At 33.5% G+C, this 23,743-nt stretch overlaps 1 protein-coding gene across 3 annotated transcripts in view; it reads right to left on the bottom strand.

Annotated features, from left to right (window-relative positions):
• UACA (uveal autoantigen with coiled-coil domains and ankyrin repeats) overlaps positions 1-23,743 on the bottom strand; it is a 111,487-nt gene that overhangs the window by 25,249 nt on the left and 62,495 nt on the right. Inside the window, exons 3-14 of one of the 3 annotated variants that reach the window (XM_069098183.1) lie at positions 23,080-23,168; positions 17,141-17,205; positions 16,288-16,345; positions 14,637-14,707; positions 14,303-14,409; positions 13,099-13,280; positions 12,038-12,075; positions 10,675-10,800; positions 8,100-8,207; positions 6,688-6,720; positions 5,492-5,590; positions 3,149-3,185 (exon numbers count right to left, since the gene is read on the bottom strand). In XM_069098183.1, the coding sequence (XP_068954284.1) occupies positions 3,149-3,185; positions 5,492-5,590; positions 6,688-6,720; positions 8,100-8,207; positions 10,675-10,800; positions 12,038-12,075; positions 13,099-13,280; positions 14,303-14,409; positions 14,637-14,707; positions 16,288-16,345; positions 17,141-17,205; positions 23,080-23,168 (1,013 nt within the window). The remainder of the gene's footprint in view (positions 1-3,148; positions 3,186-5,491; positions 5,591-6,687; positions 6,721-8,099; positions 8,208-10,674; positions 10,801-12,037; positions 12,076-13,098; positions 13,281-14,302; positions 14,410-14,636; positions 14,708-16,287; positions 16,346-17,140; positions 17,206-23,079; positions 23,169-23,743) is intronic. The other 2 variants (XM_069098184.1, XM_069098185.1) reach the window with 2 other exon arrangements.

The following is a 23,743-nucleotide window of genomic DNA, read 5'->3' as shown; positions in this document are numbered from 1 at the left end:
GCAAAATATTTTTAAACAGATAAAATCTAAGATTAGCAGGACTATGGGGAAATAGGCACTTTTAATACATTATAAGTAAGTCTAAAGAATAATCCAAAACATTTGAGAGCAAAATGCCAATATATAGTAAGAACACAGAACTGATCATACTTTTTTATCCAGTAGTTTCCATTGATAGGACTCTATTCTCCCAAAAATCATTAGGAAAGAAAACAGGTCTTATCCATACAAAAAAAATTCACATCTGCTTTATTTGTAATAATAAAAAATTGGAAACAAACTACATGTAAAACAACTGGACAATAAATTATGGCATATTGATAAAGTGAAATATTATGAGGCATTTAAAATTTTGCACTTACATAAGGTCACACAAAGTATAGGAAAGAATGAGAGAAGTGAAGGGTTAGGGAAGCAGTAGACAGTGGGTTTGGTGACAGGAGTAGACAGGGAGGGGAAGAGAAGAAAGTAAGGAAAGAAAATGAGACCAAAGATAAGGAACTTTGGGCAGTACTAGAAGGATGCACTGAACAATATCATTCTTTCTTTTTTAGTCAGGCACTTAATGTCCTCCATAATAACTTCCATCCAACCTTATTTTCATATTATTCCCCATCATGCATCATATATCCCAGAATAACTAGACTACCTCTGTTCCCTACTTGGTCCCAAAAGGCAGAATTAATAGCAATGACTTGAAATTATCTGCCCCTCCAAAAAAAAAAAAAAAAGCAAATTCAGGCTTGATTTAAGAAATAACTTCCTAATAATTAGTTATCCAAAAGTAGGTTTCTATACCTTGTTTTCCTCATCTGAAAAATAGGGATAATAAGAGTACCTATATCCCAGGGTTATTATGTGAATCATAGGAGACAACATATGTAAAGCACTTTGTAAATCCTGAGGCCCTACAACTGTTAGCTATTATTATCATTATCAATGCTGTTGCTTTTTCAAACAAAGGACAGAAATTTGTCAGGTATTTCATAAAGAGTTTTCTATTTCAGGTGTGGGCTAGACTAGAAAATCTCTGAAGTCACTTCTAACTCTGGAATTCTGTGACCTCACTGAATTCTTCTGTCTCTGTATAGTCTCATAGGTTATTCCTTTCATATAGAAGATGATGCTTGAGTTGCATCTTGAAGGAAGAGAGGGGTCCTATGAGGCAGAGGTGAATACATCCCAGACATCTTGGATGGCCAGTGCAAAAGTAGAGATGGGAAATAGTCACATGTGAAAAACAGAGAGAAGGGCAGTTTGGCCTGATCGTAGAGTGCAGGAGGGGAAGTCTTATACAATAAGTTTGAAAAGATAAGGTGGGTCCAGGCTGTGAAAGGTATTAAAAGCTAAAAAGATTCAATTATATTTGGTCCTAGAAGAACAGGAAGACAAAGGAGCTTACTGAGTAGGGAAGTAATATGGTAAGACCTGTGCTTAAGGAAATTCACTTTGGCAGCAGCATGTAGGATGTAGTGGAATAAGGAGACACTTGAAGCAGGGAGATTAATTTGAAAATCATTGCAATAATCAAGGTGCAAGGTGGTATTACTTATCTGAGTGCACAAAATGCAGCCAACAATGTAAGAGATGGTATAGAGAGGTAAAAATAGTAAGTTTTGGTAACTGATTAGATATGTTTGGGGAGAATAAGTGAGGAGGAGATGATGATAACAACAAAGTTGTGAATCTAGGAACCTGGAAGAATGATGAGGAAAAGCTTTGTTCCCTTATGAGGAAACATTTTGAAAAGCTTTAGGTGTTTTATAAATACAAGTCATACTATTAAAATGAAGCGTATCCTGATTCCCCAGTAAAAAAAAATAACAGTTCACTTGTTAACAAAAGATATTTGTTCATTTTCTTAAATGATCAAATTACAACTTGACAATCATAAGACAAAATGACTGCAAACTGCTCATGTTTTAGATTTTTCCTACATAAACAATGACAATTTATTAATATCCATCTTGTGCAAAATTATATACAAATATCTTTTTTAAAGTTTACTTCCCTCTTAATATTACTTCTAGAACTTTGTTCAGAGCCCTTAACTTTATTATTTTTTATCCCTCTGTTACACTGTAAGCTCCTTGAGAGGCAGAGATTGGACTATTGTTTTTCCTTTTTATATTCCCAGCACAGTACTTTGCACACAGTAAGTGTTTAATACATGTGTTGTAATTCATAAAATATACAGTATATCTATCAAAAATGAAAAGTTGCCTTAGCCACCAACTTATTATCATCAGAATATTAATAATTTGTATCCCTAGCTATAACTAATTAATTCTCCATTAATTTTTATTAGTTTTTTTGGTATAAAATGTATTATTTTATATATTAAGTTTTCAGAATTTCATTAGTATGGGTATTTACTCCTTCCACCAATATTGACACTAACTTCTTCAAAAAGTGGATATACTAACTCTGAAAATTACTGTGCTCAAAATATTAAATTAACCTATAGCTAAATTGTGGATGAGTCTCTCCAAATAGGACCTCAGAAGCCAAATTTCATCACCAAGATGATATTCATAGCTTGTCCAGCTTGGTGGAAACTGTCAGAGTTTGTGCTCTGATGACAATTATTAGAAAACAAGAGCAACCTTCATACCAAAATGAGCCAGTTGAGAAGTAAAGGAGAAAATGTAGATATATATGTCTGTCTATAAATATATATATATATATATATATGTTGCATATTAGGCAGTGTAAAGTAGAGAACAATGAAACAACTTGGAAGTTAAACCATGCATGGCTTCAAATTATATTAGTTTCTTGAAATTCCAAGAAGTTTTAAAATATTAAATCATATCTCCTACAGTTACTTTCAGGAATGTATGCAATAATTTCCCCTAATATGTGAAGGAGGGCATCTTCATTTCAATTAAAAAAAAAGGGTCTCACTTCATGATATTCAAAGTCAATCTGGTAGCACAGTCACTAACTATATAAAAATGTACTTTATATAAATGTAAAATACAAGGTTAAAAACCTTAAAAACTCTGTCCTTTCCATCTAGTCTTAGAGAAGTGCAAAATATCAGTAATTAGATTAAATTTAGCAGCACCATCAAGAATCAAGTCCAAACAACCATTCTTCTCGCGATAGTCTAAATATGAAGTATAACCTGTATTTAGGTACTTACGATTATTGAAATGACTTCCAGCTCCCCCATAGTCACTCTGAAATGAGAAACACGAATTATAACAATTTAAATGAGAAGCTGCTTTATTTTACTCAGCTCTGACTAGTTTTAAAAACCTTTTCCATCTATCTCCTTGTCACTAAAAGATGATAAAATTCTTACAGCAGGGCTGAAATTCAGACAAGCTTGCCTATAAGACTAAGGCCACTGGTTATGGGGCTGCTATGCAACACAGCAGAGAAAGTAGCTGGGCCTGGAGTCAGGAAGAGTGACTATTCAAATGTAACCTTAGGCACTTACTAGCTATGTAACCTTGGGCAAGACATTAAACAGCTGTTTCCTAGGTATTCTCAGTTGTAAAATGAGAATGATAATAGCACCTACCTCCCAGAGTTGTTATGAGGAACAAATGAGATAATATTTGTAAAGTGTTTAGCACTGTGCCAAACACATAGGTGCTATATAAATACTACTATTATTAATAGAAGCTAGCTATTGTTCGAAAGGGTATATAAAAATCTTTTAAGCCCTATAAAGGAGCTTCCATCTGTCTGTGTCTTGAGTCTTAAAAAATAAAGTTTCTATTAGCCTACTTATTAGCAAGATGTGGTCCTTTTGCCAGGACTTCATAAAATCTACTATTTCTATGTAAAAAATGATCGGTTTTCTGGAAGTTGAAAAATAAAAAATATACTTCACTTCACAAAGAAACACTAACTATAATTATATAGATAACAGAATTTTAAGATGGAAAATGAACTTATAGATTTTCTAATTCAACTCCCTTATTTTACAGATGTAGAAAGTGGAGCCCAGACTTGTTCAGTATCATATATTTAATTAGTGGCAAGGGCAGTAAAACTGTATCATGGTTTTATTATACTGTAATGGAATTTGAAAGAGTCAACTCTTGTCAGTAAAGATTTCTAGTCTATTTTAAACACTTTTGAAGCTAGACAAAGGTAGCTGGCGGGATGAAGACAGAGTCTATAAGGAGAGTTTATATATGCCACGCTAGAACTAAAAGACATCACAGGAAGATTCCAAAAAATATACGTTTTCATATATTTGAATTGTTCTTGATCCCACATAATACAAATACACAGATAAAATGTATATTTTGAGATGTTACTATAAAAATAGCATCTGTGTATATGTACATGTATTTATATATTTTCTGTGGGTGAAAACACATGCTAGTAACATTTACAAGTCCATATTCTGGTGTGAAAATCATAAGCAATATTAACACTAAATTATCATTATTAAGTAGAAGCAACTAATTATCATTATGTTATGTGCATGAGCAAGATCTTTTACTTACAAAATTTAATACTATTCAAAACAAGCACTGCAATATACCTTCAAAGTAATGAAAAAAGTCAAGTTTTCAAAGTAAATTATCAGTGCACTGGAGATAGTACAGTTTTTTTGTTAACACCTTTATTAAAGATATTTGCAAACTGGATATTGTCAGTTATAACTGTTCATGACTGACTTAATCAAAAGATGGCCATTCTTCTAGCTGCATGATCCTTAGATAAATTCTGTATTGTGATAGGTTATAAAAATGGAGAAAAAAAAGTTTTTCATTTAATTTGTTGAAGTTTATTAGAAGGATATTTTCTGTTAACAGGATATATATATATCAAAGGAGTGGATAATTATAATTTTAAAACAGTTAAAATCTTAGGAGGTATTCAAATCTTGCTTTTAAAATGTAGGTAATAGTACCTATCTCCAAAGATTGCTGTGAGGATCAAATGAGATATATTTGTAAAGCAATAAACAAAGTGTTTGGCATACAGTAGGCATTATATAAATACTTCCTGAAGTTAAGAATGGTTGTGACATGCCTATAGTCTCACAGCAAGTATGAGAGGTATATACACATAAAATAGGCCAAAAGAAGTGGGATGTACTATCTTTGTATTCAAATATGACTCCATACCTTAGGTTTATGAAGATTTTTGAAGCTGTTTTCCCAGTAATAGTTATGGATATGTTCTAAGTCATACTTCCTCCTGTATTTTAGTGACTAATAATATCTATCTGAAATATAACCACTTGGATCTGGTCTGTATTATAGAACAGAAAAAAGCTGACTAGCTCAATGGTAGATCAAGTCTGACCATGGTACTCCAAATGAAATAATGAATTTATGGAAATATACAATCCTTTAAATTTTTTTGTAGAAATAAGTCATTTTTAATGAACATACACATAGGGATATGTAACCTGCAGAAAAACAACAACATACAGGTTTTTAAAAAATAAGATAAAATTTAAAAGTAATTAGAATTGTCCCCTAGTTAAATTGAACCTATGATTCAACATTGATACCTCATAATATTTAAATCTATTTTTCAGAGCTTCAATAGTCCTTAAGCTTTCTTCATGCTGTTTTTCCTTGGCTGTCAAAAGGGATCTCAGTTTTTCTTTCTGAAATGAAAAGGAAAAAAAACTAAAAACCAGGAGCCCCCTATACTGATGAAACCACAGATTAGACTGACACTGCCTCCCCACCTTCTATCCTACCAAAATCCTCAAATAATGGAAAATTTCATGATATTGTGACAAAATGATATTTTACCATTGCAAAACCACATTTGTTTAAAGATTAAGAAGAAATGAAAGAATTTTAGCATTAGAAGGGATTATTATTAGTTATCTAAATCTGACAGCTCATACTCCAGTTTTTTCTTGTTACGTGACAATCACCTTTCCACATAGGAAAAATCTATGCCCTCAACCCTTTTCTCCTGATTGGTAACTCCAAAGCAGGAATTACCATTTCATGAGGGGCCCTAGCTATACTGACTTCACTTCACTCTCTGGACTTCTCTATTTCCATACCAGCTGCCTTCCTTCCTTCCTTCCTTCCTTCCCTTACTTTCTAGATTCCCTTTATGAGTTGTCTTTTCCCTTTGAATGCAAGTGCCTTAAGAGTAGGCATGGTCTTGTCTTACATTTGCATTCCCACTTAAACATAATACCTGGTATATAGTGAGGATACTTAGGTCTCTCTTTGTCTCTCTATCTCTGTCTCTCTGTTGCTCTTTCTTTTTCTCATCTTTGCAGGTAGAAGAACAACTCAGAGATTAATTTGCCAAACAAACAAACAAACAAAACCAAATCTTCTGGCTACTTAGCTGGACTTCATCATTTCTAGAAACTCACCAGTCTGCAAGATGCAATCAACTGTGAAACATACCTCCTAAGATCCTTTCACATCCTGGCTGCAGGACTTCACCATACCAGAGTTGGAAGCCTCATCGCCTCACCACGCCCCCTCCCCCCATCAGATTGTGAGATCTTTGAGGGTAAATACTGTTTTATACTTTTCTTTCTATGCCCAGCCCTTAACATAGAGCCTGAAACATGGTAGGCACTCAATAAATGTTTATTGACTATGATAACTAGGACTAGAGTCTAAGTCTCTTAATTTATAATCTAGTTCTTTCTTCCACCATAATAGTGTCATGTAGAATTTTTACACGAGCATCTCTTCCTCCTAAAAGCTTTTTTTCTTCTCCTACCTCATTTTCAAGGTCATCAGCAACCATTACTTCCTGAAAAAAATAAAATTAATTTCAATATTCATAGAAAGTTTTTAAAATAGATGAGCTTTGCATCCATTAAAAAGCAAAATAACTTCATATTTTAAAAAAACTATCATCAATGACAAGGATACAAAGATAAGAATAAGTATGCATTAAAATTATTTATGGCAATTAATTTGTGGTCCTATATGGACTTATGAGTTATTTTCATATAGTCATCTTGCTGGTGTAGTAGACAGAAAAGACTGGCTTCAAAGCTAAGATATCCTGGGTTCGAGTTACTAGCTGAGTAACATTGGACAAGTCCCAACTCCTCAGTGCTCTATGCTATAATCTTTAAGATGAGGTTAGGGAGAATATGCTAACCTAAATTCGTAGAGGGAGTTTGCTCACTGAGGAGTTCCCTGTATCAATGAAATCACAAGTCCATTCTCTATCTCTATCCTCCTCCTGCTTTCACCCAAGTTCAGTTTTACAGTTATCTCTGACTCCTCTACTTCTTACATATAGAATCAATAATCAAGTTTCATCAGTCTTTCACATCCCTCCCAACCAATTCTTCTTTTCTATTTCTACTCCCACTTTCATTCAGGTCCTTACCAACTTACTAATTATATGACTTTTGGTGATGCACTTAAGCTCGCTGGCCTCAGTTTCCTGACCTGTTAAATAAGGAGTTGACATGTATGGCCTCTGGACTACATGTCCATTCAAGTTCTAAATTTTTAAAATCTGGCCTCAGATGCTTACTATGTGACCTTGGGTAAGTCACTTAACTTCTTTTTGCCTTAGTTTCCTCAACTCTAAAATTAGGATATATCATTATCTATGGCAGAGAATTGTTGTGACAATCAAATGAGATTTGTATAAAGTGCGTAGCATACTGCCTGGTACATAGTAGATGCTATGTATTATCACCCCCTCTCTGCCCCATCTCCCCTCTTCCAAATTTCCTTCTCATTATCAAGAGCATCACAAACTTTCCAGTCACCCAGGTTAAAAAACCTGGCATCATCTTTGATTCCCATTCTCACTCTAGACATATTCAATCAAAACTTCTTCCCACATTGTACTGCTATTGTACAAATTTCACTCATCCTTCAAAGATGATATCTCAAGTTCTAGCTTCTCCTTTACACTTTTCTAACGATATCGGTCTGTATTAAGCTCTCCCTTGTCTAAAATCCCATAGTACTTAATGCACATGCTGCTTTGTACTACAACTTGTCTTTCTGCATATGCATCTTGGCTCCTCAAGGGTAGAGAGGCCATAAAGCTAGCACAACGCCTTGCACAAAGTATTGGGGGCCTCAGAGATATTTCTTCATGATGAAGATTACGTTGAGTCATTTTAAAAAATATAAACATGTGTTATACAAAGACTATACCTCATTTAGCTGTAGTTGCAATCCATTGACTTTATCTACTAATATTCTTTGTTCTTGTTGAATATTTCTCAACTTTTCTTTCAAATCTTCATTTTCAGCCTCTAGATCCTTAAAAACACATTGAAAAATAATGAGAATAACACATAAATGGGCAATTTAAAAAGAAAATTTCCTGTTAATAGAATCATAAATGCACTTTCTCAGTCTCTTAAGTTATATAAAAAATAACTATTGAAATGTCAACCAACTTAAAAAATAATTTTTTAAGAAAATAAACACAAATAATAATAGTAATTAACATTTACCTAGGAGTTTAAAGTTTACAAAAAAACTTTAGATTATAGCTACAGTTCTCAAACTGTGCACCATGGCAAATTCATAGGGATGTAATGGAATATTTTAAATTTTCAAGGGAAACACAATGATAAACATCTGTTGGTCCCTAAGTGAACCTCTACCTTCACAGTGGTTTCGATATTAGCACAGACTACATTTCTTCTTTCAATGATGTGCTATTTGAAATACGTTTGTATTCACTTATACTTTTCAGCTATGCCAATTGCTTCTCTAATTTTCTCAGTCATAACATATTATCTTTGCAAAGTTGGGTTTTCAGTAGTTCTTATGATAAAAAGCAAGTACTATGCAAAAATTTATGTTAAAAAAAAGAAATGAGGGTATCAGTGTCCAACTTGATTCTAAGGTTTGAGAGGTTGTGCAGTGCCTAAAAGGTACATCTAATTAGTAAGTAACCATGGTTAAGAACAAAATAAAAATATTACTTTTTCTTTTATTCTATATATATTTTTGTGAGGACATACTTATTCAGTTGCCTTGACCTAACTACCTAATAAATTGAACGTGTGGTATTTCTTTCGGACTCAATGCACTATGAAAAAATTACTGACACACACTAATGGCACGACAAACGGAGAAAGTTTGGGAACATCTGCATTGTCTCATTTAAACTTCACAATAACCTTGTAAAGAGGGTACTAAAAAAATTATTAGTCCCATTTTAGAAATGAGAAAACTGAGGCTTAGGGATGAATTAAAGGGCATGCTGATGGTCACAAAGCAAGTGGCAGAGGCAAAATTTTAATACCCAGGTCTTTCTGATTCCAATGCTAACATTTTACCCACGCTAGCACACTACCATGGTAACATAAGAATAAAAACAATAAATACTAGTATTTAAAAGTCAGCACTATTCCTGAGAAAAACAAGGTTAAAAAAGTCTGTTAACCAAATGAATATAATGGTAATGTAAATGGAAAGATCCTTCCCATCCATTAATAGGCCCATGTAACCTGCTTGAGTCACATGGAAGCCTGAGTCATATGAGTCTGTGGGGGGAGGAGCTTACTGAATGGTAGAACAGAAAAGGGTAGAGCAGAGCCCAGAGGAAGTTGGTCACAGTAGTTAGAGCTGAGGGAAAGAAAGGAAGCAGGTAACGAGCTGTGGACTTGGGAAGGCTTAGGGACGGTGCTGCCCTCTGTATTGTTATTGTCTATAGATTTCTTTGTTGCCATCATGGATCTGGCTTTCTGGTGTTGGCATTTGGCCTTCTGGGGCTTGAATAAATGTTCTGATTCTGTCTTCGATGTGGAGAGTCTGTTATATTTTGCAATTCAGCATTACACCAGCATATTCATAGCTGCCATAGGCACTGTAAATACCATGTTGGTGCTACAATGAGTCAGAACTATTTTTAGTTTTAAGCCTCCAAAATCTGTAATGAGATCATCTTTAATAATATTTTACTGTTTATCAACATTTGGATCATATGGTAAAAACAAATGAACTATATTAAATTATATTTATTATAACATCTATAACCATCTTTTCCCAAGGACAATACATAATAGAAAATGCACAACAATACAAAAACTAAAATAAAGTTGTGCTCTTGTTTTATTAGATAAAAGCAGATATTGGTATTCACATATAAATTACTTTTTCATGTTTCAGTGTTTCAACTACCTAAATCACAGTCAACTGTTTCTACTCCAACAACAGCTTTTTAAATAAATATTATTTTTCTTTCCTCAACATACCCAGAAGCTACAAGATATCATTATTTTGATTAAGTCTAAACAAGGCAAACCAAAATAAACCCAGTTAAATCAAGAAAGTAGATAACTATTATGTTGGGATTTTTTTTCTAACTAATGTCTTAAAGTAAAGACCTGTATTTATGCCTTGCCTTTGACACAGATTCAATAGGTGGCCCTGGGCAAGCGATGTAACTTCTGTGCCCCAGGCAACTCTCAAAGACTATACATTAGAGAAAAAGTGTCAATTAGAACTAATATCCCAAATGTGCATGCAAACACATGTATATATAAATGTGTGTGTATTTTTGGATTGGACCTGTGACTTCATTGATATAAAAAGCTCACAGTAAAAAACTTATTGTACTTCCAAATGCTATGTAAACTAAAAAGTGTCAACTAAGAAATGTTAGGATAATTCATTTTACTTTTAAAGGAGAATCAAGCAATAATAGAGAATCCACAATAACAAAAACAAACCTATCCAAATACTTTTGATTTTACTGTTCAAAAGAACATACCATTTCTTTGAGTGTGCCTGTTTCCTGGAGCATTACCTGAACATTTTTCTGCTCCCTCTGATATGATTTTATATTGACTTCATCTTGCACATGTAACAAATTTCGCTTCGGTGGAACATAAGATACCTATGTCATTACATTAAAATGTCACAAGATAAAATTATGAATGAATAAAAAGCCTTTAAAAAGCCTATTTTGAAGAAAACTTTCAAACTAGGATATTTCACCTTATAATCTAGATTAAGCTTTACTCTATATTACACAAGGTGGCAGTATTTCTATCTGTATAAAATGAAAGAAGTCCATCTCACTGAAAATGGAATTCATTTTCAAATAACCGTCATTTAAATAATTTTAACCTATCATTTGAAAGTCTCAAAATACTAAATTACTTGGGTATTAAAGTCATTTTAAAGCACAATATCTTACTTAAATCTATCAAATTTAAATCAATACACTAATAGTTTATTTTACCAAACGTTTTCAAAGAAATGATCACATAATTCCAAAATTAAAAATCACCAGAAGAATATGCTCAAGTATAACAGTACAGTCTGATCCCAATTATTAGCTGTCATAAAATGAAGCCAAGTGACATTTGAGGACCATAATACACAAAAAAAAAAAAAAACCAGGAGCCAAATTCACACTTATTTTTCTCTTTGTATTCCTATCACTTAGCACACTGTAGGCACTTAATTTTGGGGGAATGATTTTTTTTAAATAATTTATAAGGCAATTAAGAAATGCTTGTTGAATAAATGACAGTAAAGAAAGCATTTCACTGATTGACCAGGAGAAACAAAACTTGTAAGCTTTCCTTCATTATTAACTAGCACATATATCTTTTTTTTTTTTGGATGACAAGACTTCACCTCAAATAAATGGGCTAAGGCATCAGCAAAATTCATCCAAAAAATGACTCATTAAAACCTAAAATATAATTCATTAATGTACCAGGGGAGAAATTTTTGCAGATTCTAAATTTTATCAGCAAGTCAGCAATCTAAAACTAATGTAACTAATTAACATAACAGGTTATGTTCCTGTAACATTAGGAATCCAAAAATATATAATAAGCATATACTTATCCCCATTTTAGAAATGAGAAAACTGAGGCTCAGAGATGAATTAAATGGCATTCTGAAAAAGAATTTACATTAATGACTCTCTTAGTGCCTGGCCAGGAACGACCAGAAAAAAAGCCTTGAACCTGAAAATCATCCATAATGTCATTACAAAAACCACAATCTATTAATATTTTTAAGGACATTCAATTTATGTCAATTTGGTAGCATTTGTCTTTTCAATCTGGAAACCCATGGGTAGTTTCTCTTCATTAAACTTTGCAATGAGAACTTACCTGCTGGAAAGATAGTCCTTTCTTTGAAGGTTCTCTCCCTAAAAAGCAAAAAAGGAAGGGATGAAAACAACTAACAATAAATTATGTTAGATTGGATACATATTCATAGAATTACAGAATTTTAGATCTGGAAGAGACTTTAGAAAGCACGTGATCCAGTCTCCTCTCATAATCCAGGGCTAAAAGGTAAAGTGACTTTGCCTGGGTCACACAGTTAATAGTGGCAGAAGGGAGACTCCAATATCTATCACTATACTGCTTTTCCCTATCTATAATTTGCTGCCTCCTTTATCTTTATGATTATTTTAATCTAAGCTGACTTATTAATTTTATTCATTATAATTTTATTTCACTCAAAGGAAAAAGTTCAAGGATTTTTAACATATACCCACCTAACAGGGACAAAACCATTTCCCTATAAATAGTAGTATTATGACTTCATTTGATAGTTATCCTTCAGGTTTCTAAATTACTTCCCAATGGATTAGAGTTGTCGCAATAATCAAGGACTCTATAGTACAACTAGCAGTAAATTCCACTTTAAGGGATCTAAAATAAGGAAGCAAAAAAAAAATACTCTATATATCTATATATTATATAAGGAGATAGATATTTAAAAGATTTACTAATTGAGACCATTTTTTTTTAGCAAAGAAAGTTTTCTATTCTCACAAAAATTCGAATATTAAAATTTCTATACATGTTGTTTTGCTTATTTTAACTTGGCATGCCTAAATTAAGATAACATAACCTAAAGAATCATTCACTCTGAACATCGCCTTGCCAGCCCTGCTGCTACAGCATGCATACCACAACACTCTCCACCCCAATGCTAAAAGAACAGTAATCAAACCAATACTACCATTGATTCTGGAAAGGGCATGTCAATAAACCCTCCTGATGTCTCTTATGGCAGACATTATCTTGTTTTTGCATTTCTATCCTCAGAACTTAGCACAATGCTTGACACACAGTAAGTATTCAATAAATGCTTTTTATTCATTCATTCATCCATCAATCCACTCTTTTATTCATTCAATGTTAAGGAAATTTCTGGGTACCTTTGTTTGAATTTTCAACTGCAGTCTTCATTAAGGTTAGAATGTCCAGATTATCACCAATTCTTGCATAGTAAGAACTATCATGACCAAGGGCATCCAACAAGCTGACGTCTGCACCATTTTTAATTAAAACTTCCACAGCATCCTTACAACCATACTCACAACCTAACATAAGTGCACTCCTAGAACAAGAGATAACCACAATAACAAATCATTATAAGGAAACATTTGATAGAATTCAAGAAAATTATGGACTGCAATCGCCTTATGATCGATTAGATAATTCTCAAGAGTTGCCTGAAGAATAAGACAATGGTTAAATGACTTGCCTAGTCATACACTAAGTATCAAAGGTGGGATTTTAATTTAGGTCTTATCAACTCCATTTAATACAGACCAACATTGTTTCAAATAAATAGGAAATTTAAGTATTTTTTTTTATGGTAGTTGACTTTGTTTAAAAACAAAACAACATAGGTTTGTTTCAGGAGTTTTGATTGAGATATCACAAAAATCATCATTTCTTTCTCTTCTTTCCCTCTTTTATTTCATTGAAGAAATTTAAACAATTGATAGAACTGAAACAGAGTTCCTTTTCATTTTAATTAATTCCCATTTTAAAATTCTACTATTTACACATTTAAATCTCACTATGTTACTTTTTTTTATTTTATTTTAGATAATTACATCACATATCAGAAAGTCAAATTATAAATTCAACCAAACACACCTAAAATGTTATTTCTTCCCAGTATCATAAATAAACTCATAGTTCAATTTGCTGAATGTTAGTTTTGAGTAGCTTTCATGTGGCTAATGCATAAGTTTTGGTTTACCTTATGCATCTTACGTAGCTTGCTATTTTTTAATGAAATTATTTTAAAAGGATTTAATTTTCATAATATTTAATCATTGATTTACAGTGGCCCCAGTTCTGGATAATTCTTCCATAGAAAAAAATTTATCAAAAAAAAAAAGGTGAGAATAAATTTGATTAACTGCTATTTGTTTTATAAAAGATTCACTAGAACAGTTAGTCCTTGACATAGTTATTAACTCCTGCTTTCATTCAATTCATATAGAACTTTTCATGAATATACATCTATTGCATAAAATGAGGCAGCCATTTATCAGTTTGCAGGCCCATATAAACATGACACTAAATTTAAAAGAATTAATCATTTAATTATTCACTTAACATTACCTGTTTTGTTTGTCTCTGGCATTAACATCTGCACCTCTATCAATGAGAAGTTGGCATATTGCTGGTCTACACATCTGAGTGGCCAGTATCAGTGGTGTCCGCCCATCCTAAACATCAAGAAGACAAATTGAAAAGTTAACAAGTATTTATTAAGCACCTACCATGTACTAGTCACCATGCTAGGGTGCTGGGGATACACAAAAGGCCAAAAATATTCCCTTCCCTCAAGTAGCTCCCAGTGTAATCCCAGTGTAATCCCAGTGTAAGGGGGAAAGAGAGAGAAGCAGAATCACCTACATGACCTGAATTGTGGAATGAATGTAAGTTAACTTACCGCGTCTTTGGCATTTACTGAAGCTCCATGGTCACAAAGTAGCTGTATACTAGAAGTACAGTCTGCCATCGCTGCACATTATAAAAAAACATGCTGATTAGGCACTTACAGGTCTCCTATCAATGTAATGCACAAACAGATTCTACCTTTTAAAAAGCTTCACAACCTCCAACACATTAGTCTCAGTGATACAGACTATCACATTTCTATTTTAAGAACTGTTTGACTGGATCATTTTTAAAATATTGTATTAATTCACTTTGACTAAAGAAATTACTTTTCTCTAATACAAGAAAATACCTTAGGGTCAGATACTAGTCTTTACTAATAACTTTTTAAAAAATAAACTAATTTTAACATCTAAAATAAGAGGAAAAATAAACAGTATATTCATGAATCAGAGAAATTTATAATACTGTGAAAAAGCTGAATTTGTTAATCCCTCTGAGGTATTAAGATGAAAAGAGTATTGACTCAGCAGTGCCCACATTGTGAAATTCAGTCATACTTTCATCTCTGAATGTCTTTTGATCAAGGCAAAACATTTTACTCAAAACATTTATTGCAAGCATAAATAAAACTTTAATTTGTAAGTTATTAACTATAAAACCATCATTATGTTTTTGTTTTACATTTTAAAATGTAAAATATAATGTTTAATATATTAATTAAAATGTCATTTAATATTAAACAAGTGAAATGCAATCCAAAGACATAATTATCTGTTAGGTACATGTGAATATTTAGTTTTATCAATTTTATCCTTCCAATATATCATAAAGTATAGTTTTAGAAAGTTACTTTGTCTTAAAAGAATGAAAATAAGGAGAAATATCTTAAAGAAACTAAAATATATATCTTTTAAAAGTAACAATGAAATAAAAACCAGATTATTTTTATGTTAAAAGTTAATTTCTTAGTCCTATTATATTATTTCTCAAACTGAATATAGCTATATCTTGCTGTTAAAGAGAACTATAAAAAGGAAAACCGTTTAGGAATTGAATGAATTAAGTAATAGAAAGCGAATATAGTATAATGGAAAGGGACAAAGAGACTGAGACTGGAGTTAGTTCCACCTTTGCCATTATAATCTCTATGAACCTGGGGAAATTACGTTCTAGAATTCACTCATTCATTTACAAAATGAAGGAATGGACACATTTTCTAAAGTTCCTTCCTGCTCTAAAATTCTGTAGCTCTATGACTCTGTGTGGGTGTGGGTGTGTGTATTAAAGCTAACATCTTGTATTTTAGTCCTATTTTCCTCCTTTCTTTTTTTTGTATATTTAGACAGAACCTTCAAAGAGATAGCTCAGTCACACAAGTATTAATTAAGGAGATAGCTCAGTCACACAAGTATTAATTCTAACTGTGGTAATATTATTAGTGCAAAACCTTAACAAAAACAAGAAAACAGTGCAATGTTATAGGCTTCACCCATAACATTGTTCAACTAGTTGTTTTTTTTTAATGAAAATATACTTTTTAAGAAGCAAAGGAGAAACTGGTCAACATTCTAAAAGAACACAATCTGTCCAATATGAATAATAAATGTTAAATAGCTATAAAAAGAACTAAAAGTAAATTTCAAAAGTTTTAAAAGAAACATTAAAAAAGAATCTCTTACCACTAGTAAAATTTTTCTCACCTGCATCATGAAGTGCAGTCCTACCTTGCATGTCTGCATGTTCAGTAGGGCAGTTATACTATCAATAAATTAATAAACAAATTATTTACTAGGGTTCTGTATTAAAAATTAGAGCTTAAAATATTTAGCTTTAGTCAATGTTCAGTAAAAGTCAATCTATTTACAGTTTTCTTTGTTTCATTATCTAGTTGGACAAAGAAGAATGCCCAAACAAATTATACAAAGTAAATGTGTTAATGAGATCAGAAGACAAACTATACCTAAACTTCAACAACTAGAAAAATAATCTCAATTGCTATTATTAATGTAATAGCTTATTGGTTTTATAAAGCAAAAACGTTTACAGAAATGTCTATTTGTTCAACTCTTAGAACATTTAATTCAAGGAATCTCAAATTCAGTAAAAAAAAAACCACCACCACCACCACCATCATAACAAAATTACTCCTTGACATTAAATAATTGGTTGAATTTTTCACTGGTTGTTGTAAGGCTCTATAAACAATACATCTTGGTTGACAGACTTAAACCAATTATGTATAAAAAGTCTTTCAAATGGAGGTAAAACAAAGTTGTACTATGTGTTGAATTATCTTAATTTCAATTTAGCTATAAATATATAAACTAAAATGCCAAAAATTTCTAATCTCCGCTAATGTCAGCAAGAAGGTAGTCTTCATGGCTTATTTTTAATACAGTAAGTTATGCAATTCATTTCCCCCATAGTTTTCTTTAACATTCCTCCATTAAAAAATATGTAAACAAGATTGAATGAATCAGTTTCTTTAACTCAAAGTAAAGCAATCATTATATAATTAAGAGAATTTTTAAAAATTAGTTTAATTTACACTACCTGTAAAAGCTTTTGTAAGCACAAAGCATGTCCATATTTCGCAGCAAGGTGAAGGGCATTTCTCCCTATAAGTAAAAGTCTAATTAATACACGATATATTTGAATGAATACACACATAGACAGGAAACTATGAATAATTTTTCTATAACTCCAGTCACTAGAAATGGATAACCCAATAAGATTTTCTTAAGGAACAACTAAAAGTAGAATACAACCAAAGAAAATACAATGAAACAAGATCACACATACTAATTTCCACATGTTGGGTATCTTAAGTACCTGGTGGGGTTTTTTTTTTCCTCTTTAGTAAAAAGTTACCAAATGTCCTGGATAAAGTAGCATGGAAAGTGGTCAGTGAAAAAAAAAAAGGTTTTACAGCAGTCAAAGCAGCAACGTCCTTTCATTAATTCCCACTAAACTCCCATATTAAGGAGTATTTCCAACTAATGGGGATCTTTTCATATATAATTCATGTAAAAATGTATGATTATAGAGATCTTGGGGGCAAGAGTGTGATCAAAGTATGAGGGCTCTCCTTTATAACATATCTTTCACATAGCTACAAAAACAATCTTGTTATGTAAGGCACAGATATGTTCAGGGTTCTCAGCTCAAAAACACTCCTGGTTCCCTAATGTCTTTCAAATAAAACACAAACTTTGGCCCTCCAAATCTGGCTTTCACCTACCAGCTTTATTTCACATTGCTCTCTTTGATGCATTCTTACATTCCAGCCACATCAGAATGCTGACCTTTTCCTTCACTCATTCTGCCACTGTTCCTATGTGTTCCATCCCAGTGCAGAGTCTCTCCTTCTATTTGCCTCATCTCCCTCTATTCCAATCCTCAATTATTCAATCAAAATGATCTTAAAGCACAGGTCTGACCATGTAACACCCACAATCCATTCAATGAATTCAAGGGGGTTTCCTGTTACCTCCAAGATGAAACTTAAAATCTTCTATTTGGCTTCTAAAGCCTTTCATGATCTGACCCCTTCTTTCCATTCCTCATATACTTCATTCTGTTCCACATAGCCATGATTCAGCAACACTGGCCTCCTCTGCTGTTTCTCACACATAACGATTCATGTCCCACTCTGTGTGTTCTCACTGGCAGTCCCCCATACATGGAATGCTCTTCCTTCTTGTCTCAGCCTCTTAGATTCCCTGACTTCTTTTAAATCTTAGATAAAACCCCATCTTCTATAAGAAAGCTTTCCTGGTTCCCCTTAATGCTAGTGGATCCCTTCTGAGACTACCTCCAATGTACCTTATTTGTACATAGCTGTTTACATGTTGTCTCTGTTAGATTTTGAGCTCCAGTTTTTGTCTTTCTTTGAAAACTCAGCTCTTTGAAACCTTAGTTCTTACTGGTATTACAGTAAGCACTTAATAAATGTTTGTTGACTATCTCCCATTCCTGGGATATATCCCCTTCCTCTTCGTCTTTCAGAATTCTTTTCTTCTTTCAAAGCTCAGTTCAGGTGTAATCTCCTCCATGAAACCTTTCTTGATCTTCATCTCCCTCTTTTCTTCCTCTTCAAATCTTCCTAAGACAGTCTTAATCTCACACTGCTCTCATCACAGTTTGCTATGCCATATAATTACTTGTGTACATGTTGTATGCCTATGTAAACCATTTGCTTCCTTGAAAGCATGAATGGTGTTTTTTTTTTAATTTTTGCATATCCAGAACCTAGCAAAACACCTTGCATAACATATGTGCTTAAAAAAAATTGTTTAATTTATTACAAAGGTGAAAGGTTATCGTAGAATATTGAAAAATAAGTTATTACTTCTGCCTGAAATCACTTCTTCTGTCCACACTCCATATTTGCCTAAAACATTTTGGACATCCTTCAAATGCAACTTCTTCATGAAGCCTTTACTAATTCTCCCAACCAGATATATGATCTTTCTTATACACTCTATCACACTGTCTCATCAAAGTAAATTGTGCAGTTTTCTTATTCTTACTAATACACAGCAAGCTCCTTGAGATCACATGTCTCATTCATAATTGTATCATCCTCAATGTCTAGAAGAGCCCTGTTACATGGAGGGACTATTTTTTTTAACAGTTCAAATGTAGGTGACCCCTGCCACAAATCTAGCTTTTATAACACTTAAAGACAATCTATAATAGTGATTATTTTGAGGTATATAAGTATTGTTATTAAATACAATTTCAGGAGTATGAATTACATTTGGACCAATATAATAGTATGCCACATTATGTGTGTGTAGACTATAGTAAGGACAAAGTATTAAAAGAAGGAAGTACTTTGATCAGTCTTTAAGTAGGTAAGTAATGGAGCTTAGTTTACACTAGAAGGAAAAAAATAGGCATGAAAGTAAGATAATAAGTGAAGACAGTAAAAGTGATAAAAGGAAACACTGCCAGGGTAGAGAAATTGACTTATTTTTGTCTGGAGAATAAAGGCTTGAAGGTTGCTGAGGAAAGGGGAATGGTGAGAACAAAATTTTTTTTTCAATCAATATTATATCAAGCTTCCTTCAAGTAATTTTATCTAACTTTATCTAACAGGGGTTCTTAACCTTTTTTGGTATCATGGACCCCTTTGACAGTCTGATTAAGTTTATGGACTATGCTCAGAATATTTTCAAATGAATAAATACCTAGGATTTCAAAGGAAATCAATGCTGAAATAGTTATGAAAATATCTTTAAAACAAGTTTATAGACACCAGATTAAGAACACTTGTTCTAGAGGATATCTGACCCATTTTACTACTATCTGCCTTTCCATTTCTAAATATAATATAAGAATTTGGGGCAGAGCCAAGATGGCGCCATAGAAAGAGGAAAATTCTGTGCACTCCCCCATAACCACCTCAAATACCTATAAAATATGACTCTAAACAAACTGTAGAGCTACAGAATTCACAAAGTGACAGAGAGAAAAAAAATCTCTTCCTGAAGACAGCCCAGCAGGCAGACAGGAAGGGTCCATCACAGTGTGCTGGGAGCAGAGCCCAGACCTGCATGAGTCTGTGGTTTAGCCTCAGGGCAGCACCAACCAGCTGGGGCTGGAAGGACTTTGGGAGAGTGGATCACCAGCAGCTGTGGTGGTTTCCAGAATTATCAACCCATAAATGCCAAATGAAAGTAAAAGGTCAGTGTGGACTTTGGGAACAGAGGGTCCAGGAGTGTGGTCCAGCCTCTGCCCCTAGAGGGATAAACAGCTGAGGCACAGCAGCCGCTGCCAAGTGGCTACTTCAGAGCTCCTGGCGTGCAGATCATAGGGGTACCAGGTGACCATTTTGAGGGGTAATCCCTCTTGCTTTAACTTGCTTGGATCTGGATCGCTGTCTTCGGGGGAAGTCCTGGGGTGTGTGACCAGTAAGCCAGAGCCCTAGAGAGGGCACCCAACTAATAGCTCTGGAAGCTGCAAAACCCCCAGCCATTTGGAACAAATCTCCTCTCTAGAAGAGAGTTCTACTGTGGAAGAGTTTTGGAAGAGTTCTACTGTAGTAAAAAGCTCAAAAGTCAAGTAATTACATGTCAACATAAGCAAGCAAAGGAAGCAAAGCAAGCTAAGCAGTCAAACCTTAGATTCCTATTTTGGGGACAAAAAGGATCTAAGCATGGAACAGGAGAAAGACAGCAAAATCAGAACTCCTGTACCAAAAGCTTCCAAGAAAAATATGAAATGGTTACAGTCCATAGAGGAGCTTAAGAAGGATTTTGAAAACCAAATATGAGAAGTGGAGGAAAAATTGGGAAGAGAAATGAGAATGATGCAAGAAAATAATGAGGGGCAGCTAGGTGGTACAGTGAATAGAGCACCAGCCCTGGAGTCAGGAGGACCTGAGTTCAAATCCAGCCTCAGACACTTAACACAAAAACTCGCCATGTGACATTGGGCAAATTGCCTACCCTCAATTGCTCTCCAAAAAGCCCCCCCCCAAAAAAAAATAGATCATGAAAAGAGAGTCAACAACCTGACTGAAGAAAATAACACCTTAAAAAACAGACTAACTCAAATGGCAAAAGAGGTCCAAAAGCCAATGAGGAGAAGAATGCCTTAAAAAAAATTAATTTGCCAGATGGAAAAAGAATTTTAAAAGCTTAGTGAAGAGGATAATTCCTTCAAAATTAGACTGGAGCAAATGGAAGCTAGTAACTTTATGAGAAATCAAGATACTATTAAACAGATCCAAACAAATGAAAAAATAGAAGAAAATGGGAACTATCTCATGGGAAAAACCACTGACCTGGAAAATTGATCCAGGAGGGATAATTTAAAAATTATTGGACTACCTGAAAGCCATGATCAAAAAAAGAACCCAGAAATCATCCTTCAAGAAATTCTCAAGGAAAATTGCCCTGATGTTTTAGAACCAAAGGGCAAAATAGAGGTTGAAAGGATCCACTGATCATCTCTTGAAAAAGATTCCAAAAAGAAAACTCCTAGGAATATTATAGCCAGGTTCCAGAGTTCCCAGACCAAGGAGAAAATATTACAAGCAGCCAAGAAACAATCTGAATATTGTGGGAACACAATCAAGATAACACAGGATCTGGCAGCTTCTACACTGAAGGATAGAAGGGTTTGGAATATGATATTCCAGAGGTCAAAGGAGCTGGGATTAAAACCAAGAATCACCTACCTAGCAAAACTGAGTATCATGTTTCAGGGGAAAATATAGTCATTCAGTGGAATAGAGGACTTTCAAGCATTCTTGATGAAAAAACCAGAGTTGAATAGAAAATTGGACATTCAGATACAAGAAGCAAGAGAAGCATGAGAAGCTAAACAGGGAAAAGAAACCATAAGGAACTTATCAAAGTTGAACTATTTACATTCCTACATGGAAAAACAATAACTGTAATTTATGAAACTTTTCTCAGTATAAGGATAGTTGAAGAGAATATAAATGTGTGTGTATGTCTATATAGGAGGGTATATAGGCATATGAATACATGTGAGTGTGTGTATATATGTGTACAGGTATACATAGATAGAGGGCACAGGATCAATTGGATAGGAAGGGATGATACTTAAAAGGTGAAATTGAGACGTGAGAGAGGAATATAATGAGAGGAGATAGGGAGAGATAGAATAGGGTAAATTATCTCTATAGAAGAGGCAAGGGAAAACTGTTACAATGGAGAAGAAGAGCAGAAAGGTAAAAGGGAATGGGTCAACCTTACTCTCATTGAATTTGGCTTAGGGAGGGAATAACATACACTAAACAGAGTATCTCATCCTACAAGAGAGTAGGGAGGAAGGGGTTGAGAAGGGGGATGTTGGAGGGGTAGGGTAATCCTTTTGGAAAAGAGACAGGGTCAAGTAGAGAATAAAACAAGTGGGGGGGAGGGATAGGAAGGAGGGAAATATAGTTAGTCTTTCACAATATATCCACTATGGAAATGTTTTGCATAGCTACACATGTACAACTTATATTGAATTGCTTATCTTCCCAGTAAGGGTGGGTGATGAGACAGGAAGGGAAAGAATCTGGAATTCAAAGTTTTAAACTCAAATATTTAAAAAATATATATATTTTTTTTACATGCAACTGGGAAATAAGATATACAGGCACTGGGGTATGAAGATCCATCTTGCCCTACCGGAAAGTTGGAGGGGGAATGGGGGAGGATATAGAAGAGAGCAGATTAGGGGAGGGGGTATACAGTGGGATCGATGTTTTGGGGTACTGGGTAGGGGAAAGATGGGGAGAAAATTTGTAACTCAAAATCTTGTGAAAACAAATGATGTAAACTAAAAATAAAAATAAAATTTAATTAAAAAATAAATATAATATAAATACTGACTTGTGAATCTCTGTTTACAAAATTTTTCCAGTTATTTAAAGCTAGAATGTTGTCCCTCATTTAAAAATGAGACAATTAGTGCCTTAACAAATTTTTCTTTCTTCTACAAGTACATTTTAAAAGAAAACTTAATACCTGCAGCATCACTGGCAATAATGTCAACTCCATGTACAAGAATGGCATTCAAACACTCCAAATTTCCCTTTGATGCAACAACATGGAATCTAAACAAAAAAAATTACAATATTGTACATGAAATGCCACATAAAAACTAAAATATATTGAAATAATATTTCATTATATCATATATCTAAAATAGACCAATGATAATACTATAAATTTCTTTACTATAAAGTCTATTAAGCTTGCTCATTTTTAATTAAGTTGAAAAGTTCCATGAAATTTTAAATGGAATAAAATTTTAAACAAATTCTGCATAATTCAGAAAATACAAAAAGAATCCATTCCCAGGAATTAGTCCTCTTCATTAGTTGAAGTACTTTGACTTTCAAATATCTAACTCAAGCACAAAGATGGCAAATACCGCAACCTTACAAGTACAATATCATGTGCATATGCAACCCTGTAAGGGAGAGGGAAGAGGGAAAAAAGGGACCTTGGACTATAAATATTTTTAAATTTTTTGGAGGAAGGATGTTATAATAGATAGATATTTGGATTTGTTTGAGAGAGAAATTGGATTCAATTTCCAGTTTTGCTACTTTCCACCTATTAACCCTTAAGCAAATCACATTATTTTCATGGGACTCAGTTTCCTCTATCTATAAATTGAGAGACT

Source organism: Petaurus breviceps, unplaced genomic scaffold, assembly GCF_028583685.1.
Source record: "Petaurus breviceps papuanus isolate PSGF00001 unplaced genomic scaffold, PetGlider_PUasm1.0 37, whole genome shotgun sequence".
NCBI classification, from domain to species: domain Eukaryota; kingdom Metazoa; phylum Chordata; class Mammalia; order Diprotodontia; family Petauridae; genus Petaurus; species Petaurus breviceps.
This window is presented reverse-complemented; position numbering and strand designations above follow the sequence as displayed.